The sequence below is a fragment of the Centroberyx gerrardi genome, chromosome 10 (assembly GCF_048128805.1).
Source record: "Centroberyx gerrardi isolate f3 chromosome 10, fCenGer3.hap1.cur.20231027, whole genome shotgun sequence".
Lineage (NCBI taxonomy): Eukaryota > Metazoa > Chordata > Actinopteri > Beryciformes > Berycidae > Centroberyx > Centroberyx gerrardi.
Window position 1 is genome coordinate 13,105,179 of NC_136006.1, and position 12,500 is coordinate 13,117,678.

At 41.2% G+C, this 12,500-nt stretch overlaps 2 protein-coding genes across 3 annotated transcripts in view; both read left to right on the plus strand.

The window, feature by feature from the left end:
- The window catches only part of LOC139915823 (sorting nexin-4-like), a 10,709-nt gene extending 1,402 nt beyond the window's left edge, over positions 1–9,307 (plus strand). Inside the window, exons 3-14 of the mRNA XM_071904537.2 lie at positions 88–229; positions 843–992; positions 1,139–1,186; positions 1,542–1,597; positions 2,458–2,530; positions 2,765–2,826; positions 3,620–3,685; positions 3,848–3,937; positions 4,210–4,309; positions 4,739–4,884; positions 5,263–5,377; positions 6,937–9,307. Coding sequence (XP_071760638.1) covers positions 88–229; positions 843–992; positions 1,139–1,186; positions 1,542–1,597; positions 2,458–2,530; positions 2,765–2,826; positions 3,620–3,685; positions 3,848–3,937; positions 4,210–4,309; positions 4,739–4,884; positions 5,263–5,377; positions 6,937–6,984 — 1,096 coding nt within the window. The 3' untranslated portion in view covers positions 6,985–9,307. The remainder of the gene's footprint in view (positions 1–87; positions 230–842; positions 993–1,138; positions 1,187–1,541; positions 1,598–2,457; positions 2,531–2,764; positions 2,827–3,619; positions 3,686–3,847; positions 3,938–4,209; positions 4,310–4,738; positions 4,885–5,262; positions 5,378–6,936) is intronic.
- A 2,752-nt stretch (positions 9,308–12,059) lies between these two features.
- Positions 12,060–12,500, plus strand: part of LOC139915815 (uncharacterized) — a 25,944-nt gene continuing 25,503 nt past the window's right edge. For both annotated transcript variants that reach the window (XM_078286047.1, XM_078286048.1), the window contains exon 1: positions 12,060–12,328. In XM_078286047.1, the coding sequence (XP_078142173.1) occupies positions 12,265–12,328 (64 nt within the window). In that variant the 5' untranslated portion in view covers positions 12,060–12,264. The remainder of the gene's footprint in view (positions 12,329–12,500) is intronic.

A 12,500-nucleotide genomic window follows, 5' to 3' on the forward strand; every position in this document is an offset into this window, starting at 1 on the left:
GGACAGGAACATCAGCTCAGATGCCTCACCACTACTGCTATGACTCCCAACTAAAGATACTGTTTGTTTGTGTTACCCGGTCTGCAGGCCAGCTGAAGTTGTCCCGGAGGGGGGTACGCCTGCCACCCCCGACTCGCTATGGAGACGCTACAGTGAGTTTGAGCTGCTCAGAACGTACCTTCTAGTCACCTACCCCTACATTGTCATCCCTCCACTGCCAGAGAAAAGGGTGAGTGACAGACGGGGAGGGAGAAATGGAAGTGTGCCAGGAGGGAGGTAGAGAGGACTGTGGGAAATATAGATTGATAAATGAATGAATGAATGAAGGAATGAATGAACAAATTAATTAGAAAATTTAAGGAACCTTTAACACATCCAGGGTTTGCAGTTTCGCATCCCAGACCTACTCCAAAGTGATATGAGTGTAGTAAAATTAAACGTAAATGTAGGTTTTTTGCCATGGATGGAAATGTAATAGCAGCTTTTTTTTTAGGTGAAACTGTGTCATCACAGTTTAGATTGGGGGCTGATGATAACTGATAAATGGAATGTAATTTCATTGAAAACATGATTGGTCATGTCTGGGTTTGTAAACCCACAGTAGATTGTTTGCTGTCTTTGTAGATTTGCATCTGCTACAGCAGTGTTATCAAACCCTGATGCTTATTTACATTTCTATAACATTTCCCTGCTCTTTTCCCAGCTGTCTCATATTCCGTTGAACCCCACAAACTGAAAATGGCCGTGGGCCAAAACAAAACATTCCCTACGGTGCGAGTCCAGTCGTTAGATGGGGTGATATTCACTTCCTGTTTTTACTTCCTGGATTGTGTCTGCTGTAGGCGGAGTTTGTGTGGCACAAGCTGTCGGCAGACAACCTGGACCCGGACTTTGTGGAGCGGCGGAGAGTTGGCCTGGAGAACTTCCTGCTGCGTGTTGCATCACATCCTGTCCTCTCTAATGACAAGATCTTCTTCCTCTTTCTCACAGAGGTTAGAACCTGAACATGTAACACATAATATCCCATTGAAGTCTTTTGTTATAGACATACACACACATTCACACACATAGTCTCGTACCCCACTGAAGTCCGCTACTACATGTATGACCGATCAGTCTGTCTGTCGTTATTCCTCAGGAGAAAGGATGGAGGGAGGCGGTGTTAGAGACGGGCTTCCAAGACAAGGTATTCAATCAGCAGTGCTTCATCTCTCTCACAGTCTCATATCTAAACTGTTTCACAAACATGGGTTAAGCTTTTGGTTGAAGATACAAAGTTTAGTCAGGTTTTGTGGAGGTTAACATATCTGTGGCCTGACAGGAAAAGAGCACGGTAAAATTCAACTTTAAATTTCAATTTTACAGTTAACTTTCAACACATTGCTAACGTTTCGGTCACATGACTTAATTTATGACTGTGAAACTGGATCATAGCACCTATTCATAGATTCTCCTGCATGCTGTATGCAAAATAAAACCCCATAATGTTTCCTGTGTGTGTGTGTGTGTGTGTGTGTGTGCGTGTGTGTGTGCCCTACCAGGTTGACTCCAGATTAAAGTCTCTGAGTGCCAGTTTCAGAGTGAAGAACCCAGACAAGTAGGTCTAAAACAGACACAGTGTGGCTTTTTCCAAAACTTAAGTCCACTGAAACCATTACAGAGAGCAGTTTCTCCCTCAAACATATTGCAGGACATCAACACTCATTGCTGTTGTCATCTCATTGTCATTATTATCAAATTCACTGGTTTGTCTGACCACATTTTGATAGGATTCACACAGAGCAGGGAATTTAGCCAGATAAGTAAAAATTATCATGAAATTGGTTCTCAACTGTTGTTCATAATTTGATTCAGTGAAACTTTAACAATCCCTGTGGGGAAATTGGGAAGTGAGAGATATGATAATGAGAGATTTTTTGTTGGTACAGCTCAGGGGTATTCATAAGAACCAATATCAAAGTTTAATTTGACAAACTATTCAAAACTATCACTACAAATTATTCAAGAACTCAATAAAATTCACAATTATCAGGCTAACATGGTAATCCTGCACCTTGAAATAAACCCCAGATTCAGCTATGAAGTTCCATATTATAGCTGTAGGCCAATACACTTTCCAAATCCAGTTTCATGAACATCGTTGTCTTAAAAACTGCTGAAAGCTATGGTGCCAAGTTTTTGGATGTCTTCCTGAAGCTATTTTCTGATTTTTCTAGTGAAAATGCTGCTGATCTCCTTATGTGAATGAATACAAACATTGTTCTACTGATACCTGTCTAACTTAACAAGTTTATTTGCTTATTCATGGAAAAATATTTAAATTCAAAGGAATCCTTTTCATCCACTATTGCGCTCAGAAGAAGACCATTTATTCTGTTACAACACAAATGGACACAAAAAAAAGAGACTCTTGGATATTATCCAACAGAAACACAGATTATTTTTTGTGTTCTCCAGGCGATTCACAGAACTGAAACACTACAGTGATGAACTGAACACTGTCATCTCTCAACTACTCAGGGTGCGAGCGGTGAGTTTGGACACACACACACACATGCACATACACACACCTATACCTTACTACTTCCTGGGTTGAGCAGTGGTTTAAGTTGTTTGCATTAATGTCACTGTCCCCATCTGTCCTGTACAAATGTGCATCATGTAAACATGCATTACTAAAGAAAACTCTTAAGTAATGGATTGTCTATGTCTGAAGTAGAAAACCTTGTGTTAGTAATAACTGACTTTATTGTCGATATCCTAGAGAGTAGCAGACAGGCTGTACGGTGTTTACAAGGTCCATGGAAACTACGGCAGAGTCTTCAGGTAGGAAACACTGGTCCAGTTGTCACTGCATCTCTGCATTTATAAAATCATACTTTTTGGCCTAAAGGGGGTGCTACAATCAAAGGAAAGAAGTTCAAATGAAAATAAATGTGGTGCATATATCCAGCTATCTACGATCTACACATTTGCCTATAGAACCAAGCCATATCACATTTTCCACCATTTTGAATTTCTTGAAAAACTATTTTTTCTCTCTCAAAGGGATTTTTTTTTCTGGCATTTTTGACTTATCTACACCAAACTTGGTACATAGCCTGAGGAGACTGAGATAAACCTCTGCTACATATAATATGCACACACATAGGCCTAGATTTAGTATTAATGGGCGTGGGTGTTATTGATTGATTGGTCAAAGGGTAACTGCTTTGTTTGTGGTGGCGTCATGTTTCATGTTTACTTTTGTCTTTTGTGTGTGTGTGTGTGTGTGTGTGTATTGAGTGTGAAAATACAGACAGTTTAATACAGACCGTAAAAGTCAATGCCTAGAAGCCTTTCTGTTCTTACTTAAATTCAAAATAGATGTGAGGAATAATGCAAGTATATATGAGCAAATGCTTGCTTTGTTTGGAACTTCTTTACATCTGTTTTTAATACTAATCTAGGGAGACACCTATTGGATTTTGCTTTGAAGTGCATGTAATTTGTGAAGGAAAAAAGAAGAAGAAAATGGCTTTACCAGGAAAAATCACTTGACGTCAGACACTGAGAAACACTATGTAGTGACAGCTGTAGAAGTGAAGTAAAGTGTGCTTTGTGTTGTTGTGTTGACCAGTGAGTGGAGCGCTATAGAGAAGGAGATGGGAGACGGACTACAGAGTGCTGGCCACCACATGGACACGTAAGTAAAAGGCGCACACACACACACACACACACACACACACACACACACACACACACACACACACTATACTAGTCCTCACACACAATTCACACGTGCTCAAACACACTCCTTTTTTCTAGTGATTCGCTAATAAATGTCATTTTGTGTGTTTGTGCCCAGGTATGCTGCGTCAGTAGATGACATCCTGGAGGAGGAGGAACACTATGCAGACCAACTGAAAGAGTACCTCTTCTACACTGATGCACTGAGGTAGATGTGTGTGTGAAGGTTAGGGTGTGAGAGAGAGATCTAGTGAATTTTCACTAGAGAGAATGTAAAGAGAATGTCCATATGGGGAGTATTATTGATTTCTATTTACCTATTACCTGCTGTAATATTGGTATGAGGACACCATCCACATGGTTTTGGACCCCAACGTTTTGTATTGTTTTGGTCTTTAAACAGTCTTGAAAATTTTGTGAATGTGGAAAAAGATCTTAAACACTTAAGTTAAGGTGTGTGTTTCATGTCTGTGTGTTAAGGTCAGTATGCAGGAAACATGAGTTGACCCAGTATGAGTTGGAGATGGCAGCCCAGGACCTCGCCAGTAAGAAACAACAGAAAGAGGAGCTGGCTACTGGGGTGAGAGACCAACACACACACTGGTTCACTCTCTCTCTCTCTTTCTTACCTGCACCTGTACTCAAACAAATGCACATACTGTACACACACACATATTGACAGGACCATGTGCCTACACGCACACTGCCGTAACTGCAAACACATATACACACACACACACTCAACAAAACAATCAGCATAACTAGGCATATATTTGCAAAATCCATGTGAAAATAAGCACCCACAACCACTATGTTTGCTTTTTATATGAAAACAAAAAACAAATTAATTCAAGCAGACCTTGTGAAAAGATAAAACATAACTTCACAACATGCAGAAGTTAATTATTCTGTGCAGGATTTTAATTCAGTTATTAATTTAAGTGTGTGTGTGTGTGTGTGTGTGTGTGTGTGTGTGTGTGTGTGTGTGTGTGTGTGTGTGTGTGTGTAGACGGTGCGTGTGTTCTCTCTGAAGGGGATGACCAGCAAGCTGTTTGGCCAGGAGAGCCAGGAGCAGAGGGAGAGCCGGTTGGCGGCTCTGGAACAGAGCATCCAGGAGGGTGAGGACACGCTCAAAGACAAGAACACAGAGTGCCAGTAAGTTGAACACCAACTCTCTAATAGTCCACTTTCTCTTTCTCTCTCTCTCTCTCTCTCTCTCTTCACTTTCTCTCTATTCCTCTCACCCTTTCTCCTCTACCTCTTATATTTTTCCCTCTCAGATTAATGCTCCCTTATAGGGCTGTAAAGATATGGAACTTTCCACATAACGGTACGAAAGTAACATAATATTGTGGTTTGTGGTCAAACAGTTTCCCTGCTGATTTGGAATATGCCTGATGAACTGCTGTAACCCGCCTCCACACGAAAGCAACTGAAGTGTAGCGCTGCAACTGAGTTTCTTTCAGGTTAAGCGAATGGAAGAAATGACACTGACAGAAGTGTGTCTCTTTGTCTCTGTGTGTGTGTCTCCAGAGAGTTTGTGCGGACGGCCTGGGAAGACATTGAGCGTTTCAAGGAGCAGAAGGACAGAGATTTGCGAGAGGCGCTAATCAGCTATGCCATTATGCAGATCAGCATGTGTAAGAAGGTATGGAGTGCATTTTATATGGTTCATACAGTGTGATATAGCCCTTTTATGTTAACTATAAAACTATAAAATCACGGCCCTCTGGTGTTGGTGAGCTGATGGTTCACAGTTCAAGTAGGGCTGTGGCGGTTACTGCAATACCGCAGTCATGTGACGCCTACCGCAGGGTTGAGCTCATTACCGTCATCATCGTGTTTTTTATGCATTTTATTGTATACTTCATCATATAAAATATATCAGGCACATCGCCAAAAGTGCTTGAGTGGCAAAACGGCAAAAAAGGACTTATTGCACACACTTGTCTCTCTCCTCTCCTCCGACCGACAGTCAACACTCCCACAGGATTTCTCTGAAGCGCTTCCTTGCCATGGTTTGTCTGAAAAAAGTGTGTTTATGACGACTAGCTGTCGATATGCAAGTTTGGATATTCCATGAAAATACAGAAGCGCAATATTGTGCAGTGAATGCTTTCAGTTCATCCATGGACAGGCTATCGCACGTTTCATGTCCGGGAGCGCTGTGCACCTCATCGCACTGTTGGTCTAAAGGTATGTGAGTGATCATATGTGTGAAATTACTTCACATTGAGTTTTGATGGCGCTGACTTAGTAGATGGACAAAAGGAGGAGAAGGAGAGGGAGAGACTTTCACACCCATCTATCAGCGCCCTATAGCCCGTTGTACTCGCACAAGTTGCGGGTTTGTTGCAGAGAGAAAATTGCAAAAATGTATTTACAATCCTCGTTTTTAGTAATTCTGAAAACGCAGGCCTTTAAAGGCCAAATATTTGAAAAAGTCACGGAAGGATGAGACCATAGCATTTCCAGTGTTTGAGAAATTTAAATTTAAAATCTCAATGCCAGCCGGTGTAAAAGGTCCAATATTGAACAGCTGTACAAGCGGTGTTTTAGGGACAGACGTGGAATCAACATACCTGTAGGCATTTATTTATTGTATAGACCTACATCAAGCATAGAGAGGCTATAACAAATAGGCTACAGTAAAATGTTCTGCCAGTCTTGCTCATTACTTATTCATGACTAGGAGTCCTAGGCTATACGAGGCGCTCTAGTCGGCATCCTCCCCTTTGTCTCGTGAGCGTCATGCGAGCTCCTCTCTGTAACTCAAACTACTTCTACTAACTCTTGCTCTCAGTCTTTATCATTTCACTGGAAAATTACAAAATATAATATTGATAAGCAATATAAAATGTTGCAGTGTCTGGGGTTGGCGGTAAACCAGGGGGGGGCCTTACTTTTTCACCGCGGTAAGAAAATGTCAATACCGTCACAGCCCTAAGTTCAAGCAAAGCAGAGGGCAAGTGTCAGACACCAAGCGTCTTCTAGTGGCCACTCACCATATGTTACATACTACTTGTGTTTGTCACTGTATCCTTGTGTGCATTTCAGTACATTCAAGAATTTCAAGGGGTTTGGTTAAAGAAGATTCTTCAGAAGTTTCAGTTTTCCATCTGTCTGTGTTTTAGTGTGTCTGATTGGTTGTCATCCTCTTGTTTGTCTCTTTCTCTCTCGCTCTCTCTCACTCTTTCACTGTCTCAGGGAATCCAAGTGTGGTCCAACGCAAAGGAGTGTTTCAATAAAATGTGAGATGTCCCTCAGCCAATCAGCCTCTTTAGCCCCCAACCAACAAGCCAATCAGATTGTTCAGACCAGACTGGGACCTTCAGCCAGTCGTCTTACTGCAGTCTGACGGAGGTGGATCACAGAAACCCAAATACTGCCTTCAATTTGTTTGCTACGCTGAATGTCAGCTACTGAGGATGATTCTCTCTCTCTCTCTCTCTCTCTCACTCACACACACACACACACACACATTTATTGTGACAGTGATTCCAGGTCAGAGCCATTTTGAAAAGTGGAGCTGATCCATGCCTTGTAAATCCAAGTGTCTTTGCAGTACCACTTATAATGCACTCTGCTGCCTGCAGATGTAACAATCATAGATGATCCACTTTTCACAAACTTTCTTCTCCTTCGTTGCACAGCTGGCTTCTTGCCCAAGAGGAAAAGTCCTGCAGTACTAATGCATGATAGTTGCATGGTGGGAGTACTTGTGCAATGGTTGCCACAATAGTTAGGTCCTGTTCCCCCTTGTGCTTGTCTTGTTTCTCATCTTGAAATTAAGAAATGAACAGCAAAGTCGTTCTTCTTAATATTTAGTAAGTGATGAGAAGCAGCACATTTCAGTCAGTGGTTCAGTTATGTCTCTTTTTTAGCGTTGCCCATCATGGATAAATTTAAACAAATTTTTTTTTTTTTATTTTATTTTTTTTTTTTATTTTAAAGATTCTACAGTACATGTAGGGTTTTCACACTAATGACACTGTGAAATTAGTTGTGTGGTGACTATTTTAAAGCTAGCGCAAAACAAAAAATAACTACCCTTGTTGTACAAATAGCAGCACCAGTGACCTGCTTCATGCTTTTATTTGGTCTAATTTGGCACCTTCAAACACACTAAACTTTCTCTCCAACAAAGCATGTACTTTCGCTTGGAAAACTGGGAAATCCCCTAAAGTCTGCAGAATTACAAATGTGTGACAGGGAAAGGATTTGAAACGTCTGCATTAAAGCATTACTCAACCTGCAGATTTTGTAATGGGACAGTGTCCAGGCCTCCCAAACACAGCAGGAGTGTGCATTAAGCACAAGCTCTCAGGGAAATCCAGATGTTTGAGAATCGGCCTCGTAAGACTTGTAGCCAAGGGATTAGCTATAACATAAGAGGTCCGACAAATTTTTCAGCCTAGGACTCAAACGAGAAACTTTTTGAAAACGTAGTTGATTAGAATGTTAGGTGGAAGTCACCCAGAAATAAGCCTGCAACCCATTTGAGATGCTGAGCCATCGTGTAAGAGACCAGGCTGTGAGAAAAGGAGACATGGACCACACTTGTTTCACAAAGCCACTACACATTTCCTTTTTTATATACATTTCTTCATGCTGAAGTCAATCTTTATGCTGTTACTGAGGATAGATACCAAAGGGCTTATGACCAAGTACTTGTGTAGTGCAGACCATTAGAGGGGGAAAGGACGAGAGAAGGGTTGACAAGCTTTTGGTAGTTTTGCTAGTTGGTGTGGATTTTTCGTGCCACACAAAGACCCACATGAGTAAGATGCACTCTGTGTATTGCAATCAAAGAGGCCTCACACCGTTTTAGTTACAGTAGAGCCTTCTCCTTCTCCTTTGAACTCAGCGGCGGTCTTTTAGAAGACTGAAAAGTGGCGCTCACACAAACTACCTGATCTACTAAGTATTTGACTCACCCAGATTGACTGTTGGAGAACGCATCATGAATGCAGATGAATATTTGAGCCTTTTCTTTTCTGCCATAAAGCTTAATCGCCTTAATTTGTAAATTGTTGTTTTTTGTGAATGTTGAACGCCAGGGGACGGACAAAACGGGGAGGAAGTTTGACCCTCTGTGCTCCCTGTAAAAGTGCCACACCCCTTTTCTGGGCATATGCCATTTTTGTCTGTGCACAGCACGGTAGACCTGAAAGGAGAGTACAAAACATGCAGAGGCTTGTTTTAACCACTTTGTTTGAAAAAGATTGACCAGATTGTGGGAAATTGTTACTGCAGATCTGTTTTATCCTCAAAATCTTGCTCTGTGCTACTGTATGCTACTCATTTTTCCTTTGTAATATCTATACTAGGAGGAAAAGAGAGGAGACATTGGTGCAGAATCGATCTGTATTTTGAGTACAGTGACATCTGAAAGTTGTGCAGAGATTCATTTCCATCGGCAAGTCCTATACCCTTTTAGAATAAATGTATATAATCATAATCAATATACTGAGCTTTAATGTATGTTTTATAATGTGTGAAGGGGGGGAGATTACTTGTTTTAATGTTTCTGTAATCATTGTGCTAAGACACTAATAAACTTCTATTTCTTTTTCTTTTTTTAAAGGTTATTTCAGTGGCATTTTTGGTTTATTAATTAGAATACAGTGACGAGCGAAAGGAATGGTGGGACAGAAAGACAGGATGATATGTGACAGATTATGAGTTGAGATTCACACCACATTTACAGAATGGCCTGCTAAGCTCCCCACCTAATTACTGTTCATCAAATGTGTCAAATCATCTTGAACTAACATGCCGTTTTTTCTGAGTATCTCTGGCCAAAAGATAGGCTAATGAATTGATTTTCTGTTTAAATGAAGCCCAGTTTTTCAAGGTCAAATTGTTGTAATTTAGCTCTAAAGCAGATTCAAGATTATAATGTCACGCCAGCAATTTGGTCTGTTTATTTCCATAGCTGCATGGGTGGTTTAGGAGGATCCGAAACCGTTGTGTATGTGGCAGTCAGTGTGGCTTGGTGCCCTATCTAGACAAAACCTTCAGACATTTATGTGCTTTGGGATTTTAAAGTCACACAGAAATGAAAATGACTTTTTCGCTCATTCAAACTATCATACCATACACCTATTTGACAATTTATGCACAAAAAAAAACGCACAAACCCAAAACTATTTTCTTTCTATTTTTATAGCAAAATCTCATTGCTTTTACTTGGCGACAACCGTAGAGATAGAACAGTGTTATATCTCTATGGTGACAACATCCTGTAGCAGGAAGGAAGCGGACATAAAAATGTCAATCAATAAAACAAAACAGATTTTTTACCCCCCCCCCCCCCCGCCCTCCCCTCCACATCAAATAAAAATGCCTTCCTCCCCCTAACTGACATTCCATTGGTTTACACTTTTGAATGATCCCGCCCTAATATCCAGTGTCAACAGGACACGGGACATCATGGTGACTTTACCGCCAGGTGTGATGCTTTGGGCGGGGTTTTATGAATGGACGGCGCCACCTGCCGATGTGTAGGCTACCAGCATAAACAAATTCCCTCTCAACACACCGGCAGGTCTGTATGAGCTCAGGTGCGCTTAGAGGGTTTTCTGAAATGCAAATACGAACTAACGTTAACCTAAGTCAAATGCCATAAGCCTAGCACTCCCCAGTCAAAGTTGATGCAATCTAGGCCTACTGCTTATCCAGCAACAATATGCCGTGCTACATCCCTGAAAAAAAAAAAAAAAAAAAAAAGAATTAGGCTATAGGAATCCTAAAAAAAATATAGGTCGACATGCTATAGCCTACATATCCCAACAAAACTAAGTCCCCATGGAATGATATAAGAATACGGATAGATGTGAAAGTAAGAAATATAACGAAATGAAGTGTAATAATAACACCCTATAGCCTATGTCCCTATCTTACAGCAATATTAGGCTAACAGTGTTTTTTTGTCAGGGATGTAGGCGATCTCCTCTCAATGATCAGTTTCGTCGGGCATTTACAAGCAGAGTTTCTGTATTTTTCTCCGTGACAATAAAAACTTCATCAATCGACACAGTCTCGTGTAGTCATAGCTTATGAATTACCTACTGCGTTTTTCTGCCATCTGCACTGGCGTTAAGCCTAAAAATGTGTCAATAAAAATTCTCCCTCCTCGCTTTCCTCTACGTTACCTGACCTATAGACACACACACACACACACACACACACACACTCACAAAATCTTGAATGTCAGAACACTCAAGATAATGCCACTTGACCAATGAAAAATATTGGAAATCAGAAATTGTCTCATCCCAGTAGCCTAGCAGTTGCTGGAAAATAACATTTTAAGATTCACTACTAGACGAAATGATTAAACTGCAGATGATTTCACCAAAATTGTCATTTGAGACATTTGACATTTAAAGAGGCGACACCAGTCAGTTGCAGGTTTGTTATCAACCCTTTTATGCAGCCAACATGATACGAGCTGCTTAAAATGATTTGGAAATTACAGGTTACACACATTAGAGTCCTACGCAATAAAATTATGACATTATTCAAAATATAGGCTATTTAATATATAATTTCATAGTTCTATTCAGAACAAGAAGGGCCGGAGAAACTATATTTTTTTCCATTTGAAACAATGGCTTCAGTGTAACTCCGTGAGTGTGCGCGCGCGTGTGTGTGCGCGCGTGTCCTGATTGCACCATTAACATTTAGATATGTAAACTTTCCTTAACGGGAGGAAACGAGCTAACATAACAGAGCGTCTAGCCTGTAGCCTACTGTCTGCTGTAGTGCTGGACTCCTTACTCAAATGTTAATCTAGGCTTAATTGTTCATTAGGCTACTCGTTACTTATGGTCGGGAGCAGTGATTCGTTACACTACTCGTTACATTACTTTGCCGTTACACCTCAAGTGGTGGACGCATCCTCTTTTGCTCTCAAAAGCCTGTTACTGGCTCGCGTTGATATTTAATGTTCCTGTCATCTTTTGCTCGATAATATCAAACACTCGGAGAAAGTAAACTGTCCTATTTCTCATTAGTGTGAGAGGACGACGGCTATTATGAATAAATGAATCGAGGAATAGGATTGGGATAGTTTCACTAGGCTGTTTAGCGGGCTTGATAAGAAAGGTAACGATGCATTTCTATTGGTAATATTAATGCTGGCATTGAAATGGTAATTCGTTACACTACATAGTGGATAAAGTAATACCATTACTGCAAGGCGTTACCACCCAACACTGCTGCCTGCTCGCCTGCCTGTCTGTCTGTCTGTCTTTGGGAAAAGAGACCCGCCCCCCTTAATAAAGCCTAGACTTTCTCTTCCAATCCAGACAAAAGGAGAGAGCGACAGATCCGCGGAGGCGCGCACTCACTGAGCATCCCCACCTTGGAGACGCCGAGGTTTGATCCGACGCGCAAAAACGCACAGGCACGCCGACACAGACGCACTCCAGATTCATCTGTAACCTTGAAGTTTAATTATCCATTTTTTAAGGCCGAAGTAAAGGAGTCCAAGCCCCGGTTCATTTGCAGCCAGAACACCGTGTTCCCATGATGTCATACCTGTGGATTCTGCTATTAGGAAGCCTGCTGGCTGGGAGCACCAAGGCACAAGGTAAGGCTTTATTTCCAATTAATTAAGCCCGGTGCGTCGGCTATATAATCAGGTATCTTTGTCTGTCTCTGCCTGTCTGGCTAGCTATATCTATCTATCATTGTATGAGTCTGTCTAGATCTCTCTCTCTCCCTCTGCCTTTGTATCCCTCTGTCTCTCTCTACCTTTCTCT